The 23354-nt window shown below is 41.1% G+C and overlaps 1 protein-coding gene across 1 annotated transcript in view; it reads right to left on the bottom strand.

Annotated features, from left to right (window-relative positions):
• SHTN1 (shootin 1) overlaps positions 1 to 23354 on the bottom strand; it is a 99404-nt gene that overhangs the window by 62340 nt on the left and 13710 nt on the right. Inside the window, exons 2-6 of the mRNA XM_005310351.5 lie at positions 20458 to 20510; positions 10655 to 10715; positions 5876 to 5970; positions 3653 to 3821; positions 866 to 963 (exon numbers count right to left, since the gene is read on the bottom strand). Coding sequence (XP_005310408.2) covers positions 866 to 963; positions 3653 to 3821; positions 5876 to 5970; positions 10655 to 10715; positions 20458 to 20510 — 476 coding nt within the window. The remainder of the gene's footprint in view (positions 1 to 865; positions 964 to 3652; positions 3822 to 5875; positions 5971 to 10654; positions 10716 to 20457; positions 20511 to 23354) is intronic.

Here is a 23354-nt window from a genome sequence, read left to right as displayed (position 1 = left end):
ATTTCTGACTGGAGGGCTTACTTTCGGCTTCAGATTGTAATTTTCAAAGGGGTTTAAGGGAGTTCCCCACCTGACTCATTGATATTTCTCTCCTCGAGATAATATTGTTTTCAAACGTTATGAAGTACTGCAGAACCAAATTGGTCTTTTGAAGATTGCATTGCCCACTTTCATGACACACACCAATTACAGCAGCAAATACAACATATCTGTACTTCTACATTGTCTTTATCCTGACAGATTCCAAGGTAAAAGATTAAAAAGTTATTCACTTACCCACTATTGACTGAATTTTAACACAGGCAAGCTAGTTATGCAATTTGGGGGGGGGGAGGGGGGAGACAAGTGGAGGGAGAGGATGTCTCCGTTTATTGTCCAAGAGCTGTTGCTTGGAATATTGAATGCAGGTGTAGGGCAGACAGGACAAATGATTATAAGTTGTGATTTGCATCAGTACATAGCTTACCCCAGTTTGAAACTGGTTTAGTTCTATATGCCATCAGCTCAAAACAGCCCCTTTGCCTGTCTAGTTACATTGGTGAGTGACTGCTGATGGCTAAAAATTAGGGCAAGATCCAACGCAGACAACACCACGGTTTAGACCAGAGAATAACAATCCTTGGTCCACAAAGCCCTTCCTGGACATCCACACAAAATCAAATAATTTGGGAGTTGGGGGATACATTAAGGTGGTCAATGAAAGGACCTGTCTCTTACGAAGTCGTCCATAGTACAACAAGGTTGGTGAACCCTCCGATTAGATAGTATTCAATTAACTTCACAACTGACAGTTTTCAACCAACACTACATACAAAAGGTACTGAATGCACACTAATGGTCTCGCCTTCCATGCTACAATACATACTTCTTCAATTACTTCTACAAGTTTGCGCCTCAGGTTTTCCAGTTCAATGGCCAAGGTCTTCTTTTGCTCCTGAACAGATATAATTTGATCTCGCAGCTCTACATTTTCAGGAGGGGAAAAAAAAATATTTTTCATCTTATACTCGAGGGGGTGGGGTGGGGAATGCAACAATTATGTGGATACAGCCGAGCATGAAACACACTGGGCTGCAAAGACAAAATATCAGTCATAGCCTAGGTTCCATAAATACATACACAGACACATGCTTCTCTTAGGTGTCATACAACAACAGATCTGCAACGTGGCTACAGTTTCAGATTTGCTCTACCAAGGTAATCTCCCTTGTCCAGTTCTTTTGTCTTTGTTTTTATTGCATTCTGCTGAAAACTCTTTCTGCAAAGCAATATGCTATTATGGGTGCAATGCTGCCAGATGCTGAAGACCCTCAGTCCTCTCAGGAGATGCTCAGCACCTCACAAGATGAGGCCATGTGGCAACAGAAAAATATTTTTAGAGGCTGCCTGTAAAACAAATTAATGCACTTGAATTCCTTTCGGATCATGATCTCTTTCTTGTCACAATAAGATATAAACAAACAACAGGCACTTAATACTTTGGGAGGTTTTCTGTGAAGAAATACTCCTGAATAGCTGCCAATTTATAACCCTTGTGACATTATTTGAAGTGAGTCAGCATATAACCTTTTAACTGATAGAAGAGCTAATTCTAGTAATTTTCTCCTCGGAATTTGTTTCTTAATTTACTTCATATTTTGATAATTAAATTACAATGGAATAAAACATTTGATTACAATCACTTCTTATTGGGAGCATAAGGGCTTAGTTTAAAATTGTTGCTTAACACTAAAAAATAAGGAGACACAAAGATACAGACTTACTGGTTCTATTAGTTCTCACCAAACCCTCTGATTCCCCACCTGCCTTCCCATTTTTCATAGTGCTGCTGCTCTTTGAATACCAAACCATTAGCTTCAACATCTATTCCTAGTCAATTGCAGACTGGGCAGAGATGGTTGCTGGACATATTGGATATTGCATATTGGGAGCAGCGATTAAAATTATTTAAAATCCCTGGAAATATTGGGCTTCTCAAACTTTTTCTTTTTGTCTGAATAGCAGCCTCCACCCTGCTCTCTCTGGGATTGGCACCTGGGGAACTTTCCATGCAAGTGGCTGGGCAAGTACATTGGCAAGGATTGGGGGTGTTTTCCGTGTGTTGTTTTTGGAGCAAATCAGCAAAGATCTCCCTGCTTAAACAAACGTGATCTCCCTCCAGCCAGTGGGACAATACAACCCCTCCTACTACAGTGACTATTATACCACTGTTAAAATACTTTGCACTTCCATTCAAAAATCACATTTAACAAATGTTAAGGAAGATCCCAGCATCCATGTGAGATAGGCAGGATTATTTATTATCCTTCTACTGTGCAGAAGGAAAGTCTGAGGCACAAGGTGGTTGTAACTTGCCCAAGACCTCACAGTGAGTCAGTTACAGAGCAGGGAATAGAAACCAGCTATTCTAACTCCTGGAAAACAGACCACATTTCCTTGTATAATGGCGTCTTCAACAATGATAAGAGATACAATGCATCCCTCCCTTTCCCTCCACCCTCACTGTGCACATACTTATCTGAACCTTTGACCTTTCAGTTATTCTCTCCTCCTCAACTTCCTTAGTACCCTTCTCAGTACCCAACCAGACTTTTCCCTGCTCCCTCTCTTCTCAACCTCCAACAGGATCCTTGGCTTCTTTCTCCGAGGGGAAGTACTAGGAACTCTGGCGTTCGATCCCAGTTCCGACAGTGATTCGCTGTGCAGTGTTAGACAAAGCATTTAACTGCTCTGTGCCTCAGCTTTCTCGTTGGTAAAATGGGGAGAATCATACTTCCCTACTACACGGAGGTGTTTTGACAATTATCTAGTTCATGTCTGCACAGTGTCTGATCTTTACATCCAGACTCTTTCTTCACTAGCATAGGCTGCAGCAGTATAGTAATTAAGTGAGGTCACACAAGTTAAACTGAGAGTAATTAACATGATTAAAGCTCAGGACCATAAAACACTCTGTAAGTAGTAGGATTACTGCTATTGCGATTAGAAAGTGTAGAGGTTCTTTTAAAAAGGGAGCATTTTAACTTGTCTCATAATGCTGAATTGGGGAAATCCATACATGCCCTTTGTTAGAAGCCATGCCATCATAATCAACACAAGCTTATGCAGAATCAGGCTGGGAGGGAAGCTCTTATTGCAGTAGGGACTGCTTGCAAAAAAAGAAAAGGGAACTCAGAAACTTACTAATAAAGTAGAGTTCTCTGGGATAAACACCCTTTGTCACCCTCAAGCTTTGCTGTTTGTCCCAGTGCAAAAGTCGCTGTTTAACCCATTTATTTTGGTAGTGCCTCATGCAAAGTTAGATGGACACAGGGTTTTCATGGAAGGAAATATAGAGATACCAAATGAAAGCTGGCAAGGAACACTGCCTTATATGCCTACTGAGGAAACTTTACACAAACAGCAGCTGAAATAATGCCATAGGTGACCCTGCCCTCAGTCTTTCTGTGTATGTAAAAAGTAACAAGTGACGGACATATCGCTGTTACTAGACTAACGCAAATGTTTATTTTTATTGAGTCAACAACACTGAAAGCTCTCACCTGAGTGTAGGACTACTCCATCATTGCATTGTAACTTGTTCTACAGTATGTATGTTTGATATGGTAACAGTTAACCTGCATAATGCGGTCTATTCAAAAGCAGAGCTCACCTTTCATTTGCTGTTGACAATGCACCGAGTTGCACGAACCCGAGCTACCTTCAGTTTCTGTGGATGAATCATCGTCATCAATGTTAATTTCTTCTGTAATGATATCTGGCCCCAGTTTAGCCATATACAACATGCTAATTCTTTTCAGGGTCTTATTTTCTTTGTTCAACTGAAAAGTAAAGATACACACAGTATGTAGCTAAGTATATTCTTTCTCTTCTCTATTTTAACCAGAAGATTTAACAATCAGCAGCAAGGAAGACAAAATTCTATTACTTTAAAACATAGCACCTAACACTAAAGAGGGGCCCAAACCATGAAGTTTGCCCCCCTACTACTTTGAAGTGGTTTGGATCTGACATTATGGTTCAGTCAGGCCCATTTCTTACTTCATATAGGAAATGTTTCTCTCTGGTACTCCTGGTTAGTGAATATCCTAGATAGCCTCAAATCAATTAATTTGCATGCTTACTTTAATCCTATATATTGTGATAGCTGCCTCAGCTCCTGTCCTTCATCATACATTGGCATTAATAAAAGTGTTAATCCTAAAGAAGTCATAATTAACTTCTAATTATTTTGATGCCAGAGAGTTAACAACATAGGTTCAATATATGTAAAAAGACAGTCATATCACAGAATTTAAATAATCGAATACACTATGGGTCATAACCACAGGCCAATGCCCATCCCCAGTAGTTGGGTTGGATGCTAAGCAGATGCATGTCTGGGAAAGAACAATGAGGGAGCTTAAATGCACCCCTACCATGGAGCGAGTTGGTGCTGGCAGGAAGAACTGGAGGATCCAGATAGCAAAAGATTCTTCCGTCTCCCTCCCAGCCTTGGTTGCTCCACATCTGTATTCTGCCTGCACGCACATAGCCCCCCAAAGCTAAGCTCCACAGTGCACAAGGAGTCTGCAATGTTTGCATGCCCATGTGCCAACATCTAAGCACCCCTCTCTGCCCCCACAGAGATCAGGTCCAGATCTGCCCCCAACGACACGCAATGCACCCTGGCCTATACAATCTGAAAAATGCAGCCAGTGACCATACTTCCTCCTTTGATTAGAAGGGATACCCTACAGTTACTGTACTGGGGAAATGATCCTGAATTCTTTACCTAGGCAAAACTCCCTTCCATAAAAATGGGAGATTTGCTTGAGTACAAAGCCTCTTCAAACACATCTCACTTCCAAAGACTCAAATAAAGGAAGCAAGAGGAATCTTGCACGTTTTAGTCAGCACATACTAACAAGCACATCAGCCCTACTGGACAGTGCAAGTCTTTTAACCACCCAGGTGTGTCACTATGTATGTTACAAATAATGAACAGAGGAGAGGAAAGTTACATACATAAATTACTTTTCTTAGTTATATGCTGATTGACTACCTTATGAATTCTAATACCGTGTCATTATGCAAACAATTAAGTAAATACCTCTGGAAAGTACATTGCTAATGCATCTAAATTAAAGAGATTTCTTGTTGGTGTGATTTCTGCCACATCCGAAGTAGTACTCTGGGCAGGCAAAAAAAACAGCTGGCATTGCTAATGAAATTTGGTTCAAAATTGCTGTAATCCATTTTCTGATGAAGTGGCTCAGATGCATTTTGCACAACCAAAAATACATAATACAGAGATAAAAACATTCTTTAATAATAATGTACTTCTGATGAGATGGAATATAGAAAATTACACACTTGGTAAATTCATCAGACTAGATGCAATCAACAGAGCACTGGAGGTCACCTTTTGCCTGCCCTCGGTTAGCTTTCATGAACAATCACCTGAAATGTAATGCTTTGGCCGACTTTTTCATTTGATTCAGATACTGAGATGCCCATATTCCTTTATGTCACGTGTGGGATAGTTTTAAACTTGTTTACCATTTAGCCCAAACACACACAAAATGGACTATAAAAAGTAATGCTCCATGAATTACTGGTATCTTGCTTGCTATTCCAAAAGCATAACTAAATAGACACTTCTAAAAGGACGGCACCTTCCATCAAAACAACAAATACATTTTACAGTGTTTCACATATGAATTATAGTTTTTACTATCTTAAAGCTATTTCATATCTCAAAGAAGGCAAACAGCTATTTCATATCTCAAAGTGTGACACAACAGAGAGACACACACCCCACCCCCTTCGTTCAGAATGAGATCATGAAATCAGAATACAGATATAACTGAACAATTGTATTAATTGTTCTCACCTTAGAAGCCAAAGCTTCAGCACTTTCACGGCACGTCTTTTCGATTTCAAGGTGGTTCTGCATACAATTTACTTCCTCGATAACCATGTGAGAAACTAGAAAATGGGAAAATGTGTTTCTTACAAAGCTGAAAAAGCTGACTAATTTTTTTTTACAGTAACTGACACTCATCCCATGATTATGACTACACTGTCTTCCACATCAATAACGTTTTAAAATGGTTTTGCAAACTCAGAAAAGCACAGCCCATACGAATGCACGTAGAGAGGAAAGGTTATGAAAACAGAACGAGAGATATACTTTGTAAGCAACAATCAGAATATTATTAACCATGCTAGCAAAATTATAATTACAGAAGTTTCAGATAGCTAAAAGCAAGTCATAAATTGACAGGTTTTTAAGGCCAGAAGGGACAATTTTGACAATGATCATCATTTATTAATTGTATTGTAGTAGCACGCAGGAGCTCTAGGTGGACCAGAACCCCATCATGCTAGGTGCTACACAAATAAAAGAAGGGGGGGGGGAGAGGGAGAGAGAGTCTCTGCTCCAAAGTGTGAGTTCCTTCAGAACACAGGGCACTCACATGGAGTAGTACCTTACTCCACAAGTGAGCTCACTGACTTCATGGAGACCATTCCAGGCATAATGTAGGATTCTGTTGCTGACTGAACACTATATCATAAAAGCCACAGAATGGGCATGCCACACAGCTTAGTTAATACTGCTGTTGAAACTTAAACTTGGGCATTTCCTGACTTTACTTGTAATTTAAACTGTGCAATTGGAACAATGCAATGACAAAGGTTTTTGTATTTTAATTCTTATTTATGGCTTGAGTTCTCTCTGTGCCTGGCACTGTACTAACATAAACTAAAGACTTTACAACCTGTGCTCCCAGACCTGCTACAACACATAGGCAGACCCCAACACTCACATGGATCCTTTTGTGGGACTGGGGCCTAAATAAGATACAGTGATGATCAGATAGTAATACACAACAGAAATATCCACATTAGAACTTTTGAGATCATGTCAGAGTGATTGAGATACAGGCAATTTGAGCACCTCACAATGTTTACATGTATTTATCCTCAAACCCCCATAAAACAGGGAAGTACTATTATCCCCATTTTACAGAGGGGGAACTGAGGCACAGAGTGACTAAAAGGGGATTTTCAAAGCACAGATGGCAGTTAGGTGCCTAACGCGCATTGACTTTCAGTGAGCGTTAAGCACCAGACACCATTTATGGCTTGGAAAATCTCCTCCTCTAAGTGACTTGCCCAAGGTCACACAGGAAGTCTGTGGCAGAACAGGGAATTGTATCTGGGTCTCTCGAGTCCTCAGGTTAGAATCTTAACCACTGCACCATCTTTACTCTGAGGGCTAGATTCTGACACCCTCGGTGTCCTGGGGCCCTCATTCTGCAGCTGATTCTGTGGTGGCAGATTGCTTTCCTTGCATGGAGTCAACTGCAGAATCAAGACTTTAATATGGAAATAGGACTATTCACAGACTATGATACTACACAACGTCAATAAGGGTAGCAGAATTTAGCTTGAAGAGAGGAAAACTGAAAAATTCATTTGTATTATTTAATCGCCAGGAAGATATAGAGTTAAAACTTAACAGCTTCATACACTAAAGAAATAGATATATTTCTTCCCCCCGAAACAAGCTTGAGAATTGTGACTGGAAAAATATTTTCAGACCATGTAGTTCATTAGACAAAGATATAAAAAAAATGGGAACAGACACTACTAGTGCCTAGACACCACACTGATGAGCACAACACAGATGAAATAGTTTAGGAAGATAGCAAAGTGCTGTCAGTTGAGAAGTTTTACCATTATTTTACAAATGTACTTTTGCTAATGCTATTTAGTCAATAATACAAGAAAATTTTATGTTTTGAAGTTAAAAATAACTTAGAGATTATGGGGCAAGTCTTTGGCTACAGGTGAAAGGCAGGCCATACAAGTTGGGCCAAAGTGGCATAAAACACTCACCTTGACGCTCCTGGTTCTGGGACCACTATGTGCAGTGTTAGTCCTCCAGCATAAATAAGGCTTTGTCCACACTACGCACCTTTTAACAACACAGCTGTGCTACTACAGCTGTGCCGCTAAAAGGCACGCAGTGTAGCTGCTGTTTGTCGGCAGGAGAGAGCTCTCCTTCTGACAAAAAGCTTCCACTCCCAACGGGCGGCAGGCAGGAGAGCACTCCTGCAAACAAAGCGCTGTTCACACCGGCGCTTTTCGACTGCAAAACTTTTGTCATTCGTGGGAGTGGTTTTTTCACACCCCTGAACGACAAAACTTTTGTTGTTCAGTTTCCAATGTAGATAAAGCCTTAAAGTAGCCCCTAGTCTGCTCTAATTTCTGCTGGCCATAAACAGCCTGAAAAGACCAAAAGAACAGCTGGATATTTGCAAAACATTGAGGAATCCTGGCCAACAACCTCTATCTATCCTCAGACCATGTCCCCTAAACTGGCAGTAGAGAGAAGAGGAACATGGGAGTTCCCTGATCATTGTGGAATCTCATGGGCTGGGATGATCTTTCTGTGGCCAGTTATGCTCGCTTAACAGAAAGACTACACTCTTGGTATGGAGCAAAGGTGCTGCCCTTCACTGGAGGAATATATTTTAAAGAGGAAAACTTAAGAAATTGACTATTGGTGCTTTTCCTTTTGTTGTTGTTGCATCATAAACTCAGAAATTGAGGACAGATGGATATATTATACTGTATATATCCACCAAGAGGGAAAGAACCTTATCTCAAATCCTGCATGCAAAACTAGTTAAAGTTAGGAAACCAGGACCAGGTCACATAATACAACTAGAGATTACTCTTGGTTCACTTAAGCTTAATTAATCTGCAATTATGATTAAACTCAGGAAAAAAATTCTTTCCAAATTAAATACAAAAATATATTACTTCCTAAATCTGCCCAAAGTTCTTATTATGTTAATATTAAAATTCATAAAGCAGCACTAAGTGGCCAGAAACATCTCTAACCTTGACGTTTTTTCAGAGGTAATAATAATCTGCAGCAAAGGCAGGCCAGCCAAAAACCACTTAACTAATTAGTAGTTGCAGTCACCGAGAAAACATGAATCAACACTGTTATTACAAGTGGCACATTTGAGTGGCATCTAATTATGACTTGATGAGCACGATACTTGCATTATCAACATTACTACTGCATCCCATCAGGGACTAAAAGCTGCTGATGGCATTGACTGCGAGAAACTCCCACTCAATGGTACGGCAGCACCCAACAATCTCCTTGGCAGGGGCACCCTCACTAAATGACACGTTAAGCGTAATTACTGGTAGACATTGTAAATAAACAGGATTGGAAGTGAAAATTGTACCAAGTGCATAAGACACAATCTGACACATTGGAAGTGGCAGCCTTAATTGAGAGTTTCTTTGACTGCTCAAGATCATTTCAACTGCATTTCTCGGAGGACAGTGATTATAACTGTGGAGACAGACGGCATAATGGTATCAGCACTGCTGACAGAGCAGTGAATTAAATTGTATCTGCTGTTGTGTGAAAGCCTTGATGAGAGGTACAGATCCTTAGTGGTCTTATCATTATAACACAATGGTCATGTTGTCATCAACCTTGCTGGCTCCAATTGAAAAGAAATGATTGTGTGTTGAAGCTTTCCCCCCCACCACCACCTTCTATCTCTTGTGCTGAATAGAACCAATTTTCAGAGAGCTATGAAATCACGCAATAGGGCCTAAAATGCAGCTGCTTGGCATACAAACGGGGCCCCATTAAACTGGAATCACACACAATATGTGTTTATGCCAGGAGAACAAATAGAAGCTGAGTACAGGCCAAGTTTATTCACAGACACAAAGCCGGTGTAGCTCTTCATCAATATAATTGCCTTTTATATTGTCATTTAAATAATGGGCTCTATTATTGCCTTAAAATCCTAATATTCTTGGCATTTTATCACTATGTTTACAAGGTATGTTCTTTAAAAACGTGAAAGGAAGATAAAGGAAACCTATAAAATTTTACATCAAATATTACTTTGAATTTTAAGCCTTAACTACTTGACATTTTTGTCACATTCTGGTATTCACGGTATCATAACAAAAACCCAAACAGGCTGCGTTTTTTTCCACAGGAATTAGATTTCTTATTTAAGAATATCCTTGCCTTATGGAGCAATTATACAAGATCATTTGAGGATAGTAAAAGTTACCATTTTTAGGTTCATTTTCTATAATGGTATTTGTCAACAATTACCAAAAAAAATTTAAATTAACTTAGTCTCACACTGTATATTTTTATGTGTGCTTTCCATTTCCTGTATTTCTAATGGTCATCATGCATTGACACAAACCAGACATAACAGACCAAAATCCCATTGTAATGGTCCCTTATGAGGAGCTATTCCACTAGGATACTTTCACTCCCATTAGCTGTGCTTTGTTACTTCCAGACACCATACAGTGTCAATAGAACCATTACCATAAAAGTGTAAAACTGATCTTGACATTTTTCACAGAATAAAATATGACTTGCTATAAAAATTACCAAGGGACATCGGTAATTTCTTTTCTTTTAGCAGCTTGACTCCCACCAAAAAACTCCAGCTACTCAATTTACATGGGTATAATAGCTATTCAGTTTACATGTGTATAATTCCAGAATAACTCAGCTGAGGAGACAAAGCAGAATTTGGCTACTATCTTTTGAGCTCTTACTCTAAGTGTTAATATTCCCATTCAAATACCTACTTACTTTTTTGAAACTCTTCAAGTTTTTTGACTGCCTCATCACGCTCTTGTTTAATTTTGTCGCACTGTACAGGGGAAGAGAAAACAGGAATTCAAGTAAAGCTGTGAACATGGTCATATAATTAATAATCTGTACAATATTCATGTAAAGCCATAGGGAAGAGGGTAAGGAGAGATAACGTATATGAACCTATAAAGCAATAGTCTTTTTGCCCTCAGTCCCCCAAGATCTGTGGAGTATCAGTATTTAAAAGTTGCTGTCCAAGATGTTTCAAATCACAGCTGACAAAAAAAACCTCGAGTTCAATCAGTTTTGTTACTAGTGTACTGTTACTGAAACAAACACAGCTAGTCTGCAATTATTTTAGAAGTGTCACATTGACCGGTCCAGATGTTAGTAAATTCTATCATACATTTTACAATAATAGAAGTAACATTAATGGCATGTGAGATATACATTATATTTATCAGAGACGCCAACTGCTTTTTTGCACAGTGTCCTACATTTCTATACAAATATATATAGAATATCTGTATCTTGGAGGTTTATACTGCTGCCCATTACCACAGTATCTGAGTGCCTTCCGTGTAAACTCAACCGCAATGGTGAAGTCCATAGTGCACTACATAAAGTCTCTGGCACCTCTCCCTTTTTGGGATCAAAACTGTGTTTAGGATTGGTGTGTGAGGAGGGTGTCTTTGTGGGGGGGGGTGTAGAAATAGGGGTTGCGAAAGTTTTAGAGCAAAAGAGGTGTCGGTGTTCTCAGTGTCATTCTTATGATGGAAAGGCTTTTTCAAAGGAGAAGAATAAAATGAACACTTAATTGGTAACTTGCCTCTACAGCTTTCACAACTCCATATAATAGATATAATTCCAAGAAATAATGAGTATAGCTCACGTGACACATACTGTAAGTGATCATCCAAATCATGGAAAACACATGACTTTATGGGGAAGAATGACACCATTACAGAAAAATAGAACGTCATGAGATTTTTCCACATAACATACCTTACATACTCATGTAAATAGGCAGTGTTCTTGTAGCTGTCCTGATCCCAGCATATTAGAGACACAAGGTAGATGGGTAATATTTTTTATTGGACCAACTCCTGTTGAAGAGAGAGACAAGCTTTCGAGCTTACACAGAGCTCTTCTTATTCCCGGGTCTGAAGATCAAGAAGGTGTAAGATCAAAAGCTTATTTCTCTCACCAACAGAAGTCGGTCCAATAAAAATATTACCCACCGACCTTCTCTCTCTAATGCCCAGTGTAAGTACATTCTTTCTCACATGTAGCTATATAGGACCACAATAACTAGAGATGGAAGGGATCCACCAGATCAGTATCCTCACAGTGTAACTATATTTCCAGATTATACTTTCAACATTTCAGAAGTTCATGACAGGTTAAACAGTTTTTGATTTTTAAAAGAAAAAAAATAGTTATATTTATGTTTCTATTTTCAGTTTGCCCACTAGGGGCCCCACTTCCAGACAACTGTAGGAGAGGGGCCCACAGCAACAAAGGGCCTGATCCAAAGTCAGTCAAAGTCAACTGGAATCTTTCCATTGACTCCAATGGGTTTTGGATCAGGCCCTCAGACAAGACCTGCTCTTCAGCAGAAGGGGGTGCCACAGAGAATGTCTCCACCGCAGCTGGAAGCCAGGCCTCAGCAGAAGCTGCAGAAGCCACTTTGGGGGCATCCTACGGAAAACATGAGGAAGAGGAGCTGCACTGAGCAAGTGACTGCCTATCTCAGGGGTTCTCAGACTTTTGTACTGGTGACCCCTTTCACACAGTAAGTCTCTGAGCGTGACACCCCCCCTTATACATTAAAAACACTTTTCTATATATTTAACATCATTATAAATGCTGGAAGCAAAGCGGGGTTTGGGATGGAAGCTGACAGCTCACGGCCCCCCATGTAATAACCTTGTGACCCCCTGAGGGGTCCCAACCCCCAGTTTGAGAACCCTTGGCCTATCTCAACGTGTGAGGTGAAGGGAGTGTGAGCAGCTGCAAAGTGGGGAGAGGATCAGACACCTGTTGCGGCAGGGTCGGCTGCTGCTGAGGAGGGTAGTGAAGGCAGGGAGGGGATGGAGAAAGAAAGCTGTAGTGATTTGCAGGGAGCTGGATGGGACTGAGAGCTTCTTACTGTAACTGCTGGGAGGAGGGATACAACCAGCTCCAAAGCAGCTAAAGAGGGAGAAACAGCCAGGGGGAAAAGGCTGAATGAAGCGCTGTCTCAGTACCTTCTGTCTTTTTATATATAACGACTGAATCTTTCCCCAAAAAAGAAAGGAAGGGAGGGGAAAGCAGAGCGACACCTCAGTTTCCATTTACTAGGAATTAAACGAAGGTCTTGTTGCTTCCTCCCCTCCCTCTCAGTTTTCCCAGCAGGAAGCCTCTGTCCTACCTCACTGCTAGGAGAGGGGCCTGCACAAGGGAGGTGGAGAAACGCAAAATAAGATATAAAGATTACGCACTTAAAATTGTTGTTTCACTTGCCACTGGAGATCACCGCTATCTTGAAAAGGGATTCTCTGTGATCCACTTCCAGCTAATGCTTGGTACTATAGAGCAGGGGTAGGCAACCTATGGCACGCGTGCCGAAGGCAGCACTTTAGCTGATTTTCAGGGGCACTCACACTGCCTGGGTCCTGGCCACCGGTCCGGGGGGACTCTGCATTTTAATTTCATTTTAAATAAAGCTTCTTAAACATTTTAAAAACTTTATTTACTCCACTCTATATGCATCCGAAGAAGTGGGCAGTAGCCCACGAAAGCTTATGCTCTAATAAATTTGTTAGTCTCTAAGGTGCCACAAGTACTCCTGTTCTTTTTGCGGATACAGACTAACACAGCTGCTACTCTGAAACAATAGTTTAGTTATACATTATAGACTAAGAGAAAGAGACCTTCTAAAAATGTTAACATTTGTGACTGGCACATGAAACCTTAAATTAGAGTGATTAAATGAAGACTCGACACACCACTTCTGAAAGGTTGCCGACCCCTGGATTAGAGCAATGACATGGTGTACTGAGCCACCACACCTCACCCAAGAATCTCAAAACGCTTCAGAAGCTTTCAGCCTCACAACATCCAGGGAAGTGGGTAAGCATTATTATTGGAGTTGTAAATATACAAAGAGATTAAGAGCCTGATCTGAAGCCCAATGAAATCAGTGGGAGTTTTTCCAGCGAGTTCAATGGGCACTGGTTTGGATCCTTGGTGACCTGCCCAGGGTCATCTTGAATCACTGCCAGTGAAGAATAGGACCCAGAAAACCCAATGCTGTCCCTGGCCCTAACCACTAGATAAAACACCCTCCAAATCTCCTACTAAAACATTTTGTTAAGATAATGTAACAACAAGGAAAGTTAATGACCCAGTCCTCCAGATCTTTACTCACATGGGTTGTCTTTGCACAAGCAGTCCCCGCTGAAGCCTCTTTAGGACTACTCACATGAATAAGGATTAATTACATGACTAAGGCAAACACTTATGCACACAAGTAGTCTGACTGAAGGCAACGTGATTACTCACATGCACAGTTATTCATATGTGTTTGCAGGATTAGGGCCTACAGGCTTGGCTCCTAACTTTCCAAACAATTTCCATTTTAAGTCATAATTTTCTCACACAATTTCATTTGCTGCTGTTATGTCTCAAGACAAAGACAGGGGATTTTGCCATTGATTTCAGTGAGGGCAGCAGCGAGCACACTGACTTCAACCGTGCAATCAGATCTACAGAGGAAGACCCTCCATCCGATCCCAGCCCTAGTCAAACTCCATTGAACTTACTATGAAGATCAGTCCATCCCATTTCTTAAAATGGGGGGGGGAAAAGGAGTCTTCTTTTACTTATACAAAAAGTAGAATAGATAGTTGAAAATAAACATGACATCTCAGAAAACAACATTTTCAGCTCAAGAAACAATTAATATTAATAAGTGATAACAATGCAGTTGCTTATCACAATTTAAACAAACCAATCAACCTTGTATTTAAAAGAAGAAAATGAATAGTTAAGGACATCAAATCTAGAACTGCCAGTTGCTCCCAAAACCATTATTCTTTCTCCAGTGTTAGCAAAATATAAAACACAATAAATAATCCTGTTGAAAGAGAAACTTTAAAAGTATATAATTTATGTTCACATCAATAATCACACTGATCGGCATCAAATGCAAGAACACTTGTACATAGCATAACCATTCATTTGAAAAGTGTGTCGTTGATTTAAAATACATATAAAACTTTCTTGTGAAACAGTAATTGTAAGTACTTTATCAAACCTTCTGCTGTCAGTATTAACTAATAATTCCCATTTAGCAGTAGTCTTTAAAAGAGAAATGTTTAGATACCAAAATCAAAAATGGGTACGTAAGAAATTACCAACATCCATGGGTCAGAGGTAAGGCTTCTTTGCTTTGATAAAATATGAATTTAAGACAGCTGTGTTTATGATGTCAGTAGCGTAATATTTATAGTGTCCTTACTTGAGTTTTTTTAAGTAATGCAGCAGAGGATTATTATGTTATTTTATAATTGTCACTTAACAACTCAATCTGAATTTCTTAGCAAGCAAACAGAAATCTGTTGATATTTTTAAGAACTAGATCCTTTTAGTTCAGTTTACTGAATTAGTTTTATATTAATTTCTCTCCAGGACCTGATTTTTCAAGAGCTGGTACATGTAAAGATCATGCTCGAGAGACTTGGCAACTGGCTAGTACTAAAGTTTAGATTTCTGCCTTCTGGTTATTCAAGTTACTAAGAAATTCTTCAGTAGCAATTAGCAGATCCTCTAGCTGCCTGCAAGTCTAGAGCTGTGGAAGGTCAAAGGCCTTCTGTTTTTCTGAAATTTCAGTACTCCTAGCTGGTAGCCATGGAATCTGCCAGCCAGAATTCCATTTTTAAAGAAAAGATCATTTCTAATGTAGCTGACTTCTTACAAGAGGAAATACGTGAACACTGAAGCTACCCATGCAGTATAGTATTGGACATGTTGGGAGAGGGATGGAAGACTTCAAAATTGACCAGCATCATGGGTCAGCATAGTACAAAAACTGTCATTGCCTATTCTACACTCTGATCCTACAATGTGACGAGTTTAAGTGGTTGCCTGCACCCGCGTCGAGCTCCACTGACTTAAATGAGACGCTGCATGGACACATGAGCCCACCAGGCAAACCACACTGGAAGTCTGGAGCCCTAGGGTGAAATCTGAGCCGCACTGATGTCAGTAGGAATTTTGCATTGATTTGAATGAAGCCAGAATTTCACCCCTAGATCCTTGCAAGTGGCTCAGTTATCCAGCTATGGGTCTGATCCTGCACCCACTGACATCAATGGCAAAGCTCCCATTAACTGCAATGGTGCAAGATCAGGCCCTAGGTGAGAAAAGACTACTTATTTTTCACTTAAAACAAGAGAACAGTCTTTCTGAGCCAAGTATTAGATAGAATGGCTTAATACATTTTAACTCATCTAAATAATCATGGGAGTTTATTTATCCTAGATGTCTGGATGCATCAAAGTTTACTTAGTCATCGTACAGTGAATTAAGCCATTTCCACTGCTTAGCCAAAAATTCCTTTTTTCTTGACATGGTCATTTTATGAAGAACTTTAAAATGTTACAATTTTAGTGAAAAGATCAAATTAAAAATTAAGTATTGTCCAAGAAGGAATCACATTGCATTTGCCACATTCAACCTAAAGAGAAAGAGGCATGCCATCAACATAGGGATCCTTCTTCTTTGTTTCTAGACAGACGGTTGCTAATAGGAGATTCATTTTCAAACAGCCAAGTAATTACTTTCCTTTTCCCACTACAGTACCATGTGCCATTTGGTCTCAAAGAAACTGCATATATACAGCAAACACAATGAAAACATACAGTTTCCCCTTTTAAAAAAAGGTTTTATTGAAATTTAAAGTACTCCAAATTAACAATCCCTGCTCTGTGAAAGCCATGCAAGGAAAGGGAAATTAACAATACCAAACAGTATCAGAGATACTGTATTACATATACTGTTTCTTGAAAGGTATCTGTCTCGTTCCCTTTTCTACTGGCAGGGTGACAAAACACTGCCCATGCTGATGCACAAAAGTAGTTCCTGTATGATTATCTATAGCAAGTATTCATAAATATTTATTCATTCCCTGACTTTGAATGCTTCAGTGCTGCATATTAAGTATCTATGGAGGGGGAATTAGGTTGACTGTTAAATTACCTTGACATCTTTAATTCTATTTTGGTTTTGTTTTTTAAATAAAAAGGTGACCTACAAAGGAAAATAATCAGGGCTGTGCCTTTTTTACTCCATTAAGAGGTGTAAACCAGGCTGGAAAGGAATTTTTTTGAGGAAGAAGTGGGGGGACGGATTATTTGATTTTACCTTAAAATATTAGGAATGTCAGTGTTATTTTGCTGGATAACTCACTGGAGATCTCAGTGCTGATTGTGTACTTCCTCACACCTTAATAGGATGGGAGAGGGGGAATTGTTGAATTTTTGACTGAGGGTAGGTCTACACTTACCCGGTAGTTCGGCGGCGAGCGATCGAACTTCTGGGTTCGACTTATCGCGTCTTGTCTGGACGCGATAAGTCGAACCCGGAAGTGCTAGCCGTCGACTGCGGTACTCCAGCTAGACGAGAGGAGTACCGCGGAGTCGACGGGGGAGCCTGCCTGCTGCGTGTGGACCGAGGTAAGTTCGAACTAAGGTACTTCGAACTTCAGCTACGTTATTCACGTAGCTGAAGTTGCGTACCTTAGTTCGAATTAGGGGGTTAGTGTAGACCTGGCCTAAGATATCTTTTCTCCTATTACTGGGTGCTTGAGTTTTAAAATGTTAGCCAAAAAGTGTTTTAAATAGCCTGACTTAAAACCACTTCCTCTCTCAATCAGGTTTTCCCTGGTGTCTCCAACATCATGATCTAGTTCTTCATAGAATCTTCCAGGGGAAAACAGGATAGACAAGACCTTAATTTCCAATATAAAACCAAGCAGGAAAGAACCTTAACACACAACAAAAGTCTTTCAGGCCTTCTTTCTATATTAAAGAAGTACAAAGGGCACAGATCTAGTTTTCATTTTTCTTTTCAGGTTACTTTTGAACATAGCTGTTTGTTGTGTGATGAACTCTACTTGAATTTCTAATATATACTAAATTCCTTTTTCCAAGAAAGAAAAATATCTAGCATGGCATCTTCCATATTCACAAAAAATGTACATCTTCATTTAGGGAAAATGGCCAATAAACTGTGGTAGAAGCACATACACTACTACCTAGCTTTTATATAGTGCTTTCCACATTCAGGTCTCAAAGCAAAGTAGTTATCTGTCATTATCTCCGTTCTACAAATGGGCAGAGATGCAGAGAGGTGAAGCAACTTTCTCAAGGTCACAGTGAGAGAATGTCACAGCAAAGAACAGCAATCAGAACTCCTGACTTCAAGTTCTATGCCCGGTCCACTGGACCAGTGGTTCTCAACCACGGGTCTGGAGTCCCCTGGGGGGCAGCGAGCAGGTTTTAGGAGGGCCTCCAAGCAGAGCCAGCATTAGACTAGCTGGGGCCCAGGCAGAAAGCCAAAACCCCACTGCATGGGGCTGAAGCCTGGGGCCCTGAGTCCCGCCACACGGGGCTGAAGCCTGAGCAATGTAGCTTTGCAGGGACCCCTGTGATGTGGGGCCCCTGGCAATTGCCCTGCTTGCTACCCCCTAACACTGGCCCTGGCTTTTATCTGCAGAAAACCAGTTATTGTGGCATAGGTGGGCTGTGGAGTTTTTCCTTCTGAGCCCCCTCCTCCAACATGCTATTAAAAAGGTTGAGAACCTCTGCACTGGACCCTGCTTTCTCCCATTCTCGCTAAGAGCTTGATGCGGCAAAGTCCGGAGCATTTTTACCTTTATCCTGCAAAAAACATAAGCACATGCATAGCTTTAAGCATATAAGCAGCCCCGTTAAAATAAAGTTAAATGTGTTTAGGTGTTTTGCAGAATCAGGACCACAATGCTCAGCACTAGAACTAGGCAAAAAAAAGTCATCAAAAACCAAATTAATTTTTACTTTTTGGGGCAATTCTGAATAATTATTATTATTTATTTTTTTTGCAAAAAATTTCATTTTATTGGGGGGAAGGGAAGGAGGAAAGCTTTGATAAAAAATGTTGATCAGTCCTGCTGGAAGCTCTATGAAGGCAGATATAGAATCATAGAATATCAGGGTTGGAAGGGACCTCAGGAGATCATCTAGTCCAACCCCCTGCTCAAAGCAGGACCAAACCCCAGACAGATTTTTGCCCCAGATCCCTAAATGGCCTCCTCAAGGTTTGAACTCACAACCCTGGGTTTAGCAGGCCAATGCTCAAACCACTGAGAACTTTCACTGTTTGCCCACACTCTCCCCACCCCCCGCCTCCCCCGCAGCTACTTCCCACACTTTCTTTTATTGCAGATATCCACAATAAAACTACTTCCTCATTTACATGGTACATTTACTGAATGGCAAACACAGCACCACACTCCACTTCATTTTAACTAATCAGGTCCCCCCACCCCGCAGTCGGCTGTTCATCCGCACGTAGTCCAAGTTCACGATTTCCCACCACTTGGAGAGTCACAGGCACCTCTGCAGAAGCTTGAAGCACACGTCCCTCCTCCTCAGCCAGCCCAGACTCAGCTGGCCTGCCTCCTTTTATCTGTCCCTTCCACCTGGACCATGCGTAGCAGGGGTAAGGGGTCGTGGTCTCCAGGCTCCACAGTGATTAGTCAGGCCCCGTTAGCCCAGTGCGGGGTTGGTCTAGACAGGACAAGCACAGAGCCTCCCTGCCCGGGTTGACACATTTTGGGTAGTAGGGCTTGCCCTAACACTCTAAAAATAGCTGGGGCTTGGGCTGGAGCTCAGGGATCTGAAATCTAGGGAGGAAGACTTTCAGAGCCTGAGCAGCAAACTTGGTGCACTCCCAGAGTCACTGGCTGAGATTTCGAAACCAACTAGGTGATTTAGCAACTAACAATTTCCATTGAAAGGCCGCAGAACCCTCAACTGATCTCAGTGGAAGTAGCGTGGCTAAATCCCTGAGTCACTTGGGGATTTCCAATGATTCTGAGACCTCCATTGCTTTACTTCTTACTTTAAGAAGTCCAATCCTGCAGTTCTGACTTGTCCATATGAAGTCCAGGGGAGTTTCACCTTCATCAAGGCTATAGGATCAGGCTCATCTATAATCTTTAATTCCAGCAAAATGAATTAAAAATCTGGAGGGGTGACTGATTTCAAAGGCTTTTTTTTTTAACTGCATTCCTACATTCACAATATATTTTTAGACTTTTTAAAATAATATGCATTTCATAAACGGTTCTGACAAATGAGATTCAGACCTAGGAGAAGCAGATACTTTTGAATGATTTACTTGGTCTACATTCATATTTAAACCACTTTTACACTGGGTGCTGCTGCACCCAACATTAAAAACGTACTTAATTTTCTAATGTAGACAAGGCTTGGCTGTGTGATCGTTGGGATTTAAATTTACAATTCAGGTATTGGAGGCATAAGGCCAAGAAAGATCTTCCTCCATCCTTGAGGCACATGTTTGTCTCACAACAATCATACACATGGCTGTATATTATTCTTCACCTCTAGTGTACAGTTAGCCTTCAGCTGCTACAACAGACAACAAAATTCCCCTCGATATACTTTGACTCAGCTGAAGTCAGTAGACAAACAAAGACTTCCAATATCTAGTACATTAGGTGTTAAGGAAACATATTGCAGAGTACAAACCTCCTCTTTCTTTTTGTTGTTTGCTGCTCTAAGATCTTCATATTCACCAACAGCTACAAAAAAAGAATTAAAAACAAGATTAACATATTTTAGTAGTACACTCATGGCCTGATTCCATAGCTGCTCCATGCACAGAAATCCCATTGACTTTCATATTCATTCATTTTAAAGCGATCACGGTTATCTAATCCAGGGGTGGCCAACCTGTGGCTCCGAAGCCGCATGCGACTCTTCAGAAGTTAATATGCGGCTCCTTGTACAGGCACAAACTCCGAGCTGGAGCTACAGGCGCCAACTTTCCAATGTGCCTGGGGGTGCTCACTGCTCAACCCCTGGCTTGGCCACAGGCCCTGCCCCCACTCCACCCCTTCCCGCCCCCTCCTCTGAGCCTGCCATGCCCTCGCTTCTCCCCATCCACCCCCCAGAGCCTCCTGCATGCCACAAAACAGCTGATCGGGAGGTGCAGGGAGGGAGGGGGAGGCGTTGCCGGTGGGCAGGAGGCTCTGGGAGCGACGGGGGAGGGGATTCATGAGGGGCTGCTAACATATTACTGTGGCTCTTTGGAAATGTACATTGGTAAATTCTGGCTCCTTCTCAGGCTCAGGTTGGCCACCCCTGAAATCTAACCTCCTAGGTTACACAGGCCGGAGAATTTTACCTAATAACTCCTGCCTTAAACCCAATAATGTGTGGTTGAACTAGAGCATCTCTTTAGACTTCAGGAATCTGTGGAGTGTCTGCAGAAGAAGAGGTGTCCTAAAAATCAATCAACTTCTTCAACCAAAAGGGAGTCAGACAGAATCATAGTGACAGGGATTCATGGTTTTAAATCCAAATTAGAACAGATTATGGATCAGATATTGTTTTAGTGCTGGTGTCTCATGAATCATCCTATCCAAGATACTTTTATGGCTCCCATTACTGTAATCTCTGAGTACCTCACAATCTTTAATGTCTTTATCTTCACTCCTTTGAGGTAGGGAAGTTCTATTAGCCACATTTCACAGATGGGGAATGGAGTCAGGGAGAGCCTAACTTCCATTGATTTAAATTGGGAGTTGGACACAAATACCTTTAAAAATCTGACCCTTAGTGAGTTTCCCAGGGTCACACAGGAAGTCAGTGAAGAGGGTGGGCATGGAACCTGGTCTTCAGAGTCTCAAGAGAGAGCTCAAACCACTGGACCATCCTTCCATCCCAATCATGAATGTAGTACATTACCGGAGAACTAGGAATTCCAGCTTCCATTTTATTGTAAAAAGCCTTTGATTTATACATCTATTTATAAACAACATTTGTTTGCTCAACCTGCTGTGCACACAACTTTGCTGAATAGTTGCTTAACCTCAATGCAATGACCACTGTCTTCTTTGACCTATTCCCACCCCACAGTTTTGTTGTCCCTTCATTGTGTCATATGTGACATTACATATTTTGGTCTTCAGGACAGGGACCATGTGCAATTTATCTGTCTTCTGAGGTACTGTGGACACCTTGTGGAAATAAATTAAAGAATACAAAAAGAAATATGGTGTAACTCTCGAGAGGGACGCATCATTAAACACAGCAACCAGAGTATTTGATTATTCTAGCCATTGTTCCCACCTTACCCACTTAACCACTCAGTATCTGTCACTATCTTTTCTTTTTGTCTTTACAAGAAAGTGGCACTGGTTTAACTTAAGGTGATATTTTTAAACTGATATAGTTAATCTGGGGCAAAAGGCTCTGTGTGTCTGTTTAAACCAGATTTATTTCAGTTTGCCTTAGGCTACGTCTTCACTACCCGCCTGAATCGGTGGGTAGAAATCGATCTCTCGGGGATCGAATTATCGCGTCTCGTCGGGACACGACAATCGATCCCCGAATCAATGCTTGTACTCTACCAGCGCAGGTAGGAGTAAGAGCCATCGACAGGGGAGCTGCGGAGGTCGATTTGCTGCCGTCCTCACAGCGGGGTAAGTCAGCTCGGATGCGTCGAATTCAGCTACGCTATTCGCGTAGCTAAATTTGCCTATCTTAAATCAACCCACCCCACCCACCCCCCATAGTGAAGACATAGCCTATGTCAATTAGGAATGGTCTTTAAAACAAAATAAGGGTGTCCACACCCTTTTTGCACCAGTTTAACTAAACTGGTTTAAAAACCAATTTAAGTTAAATTGATGCAACTATCTCTTGTAAACAAGCCCAAGATGGTAAACTAGTTGGCAGTCTGCAAGAATGTTTTTCTATCTAAAGGTACATATATATACCCTCTGTCCCCACTACTGCCTTATCTAAGCACTTGTCAATTCTTTTTAATGTATCTATCTTTATAACGTTCCAGTGAGGTAGGGAAATGCTATTATCCCCATTTTACAGATGGGTAACTGAGGCACAGAGACTTGCCCAAGGTCACACAGGAAGTCTGTGGCCGAGCAAGGAACTGAATCCAGGTCTCTCAAGTTCTAGGCCAGGGCCCTAGCGACTGGACCATCTTGCCTCTCTGTGTCTGCAGATTAGCTAATTGGAATTAGTAAGAGCTGATTGGCCATATCAACTGCAAAAGGTAATTCAAGGATGCTGGTCTCCTTAAAAGTAGCTTAAGCTATGTCTACACTGCAGGCAGGAGGTGCCACTGCAGCACGTGTGCACAAACACAAGCTAGCACTGATCTAGCTAACCCGTTAAAAACTAGTAGCCACAATAGTTCAGGCAGCTACATGGGCTAGCCACCCAAGTACAATCCTGCGCAGGTTACGTACTCCGACAACTAGTCTGTGCCACTGTGGCTACACTGTTATTTTTAGCAAGCTAGCTCACCCAAAGCTAGTTCAGGTATGCGTACACACACTGCAATCACACCTGCCAACTGCAATGTAGACACACTCTTTGTTAGCCATTTACACGAGCAG

This window comes from Chrysemys picta, chromosome 7 (genome assembly GCF_011386835.1).
Source record: "Chrysemys picta bellii isolate R12L10 chromosome 7, ASM1138683v2, whole genome shotgun sequence".
In the NCBI taxonomy this organism is placed as follows: domain Eukaryota; kingdom Metazoa; phylum Chordata; order Testudines; family Emydidae; genus Chrysemys; species Chrysemys picta.
Note: the sequence above shows the minus strand (reverse complement) of the source record. Positions and strands in the feature narration are given on the sequence as shown.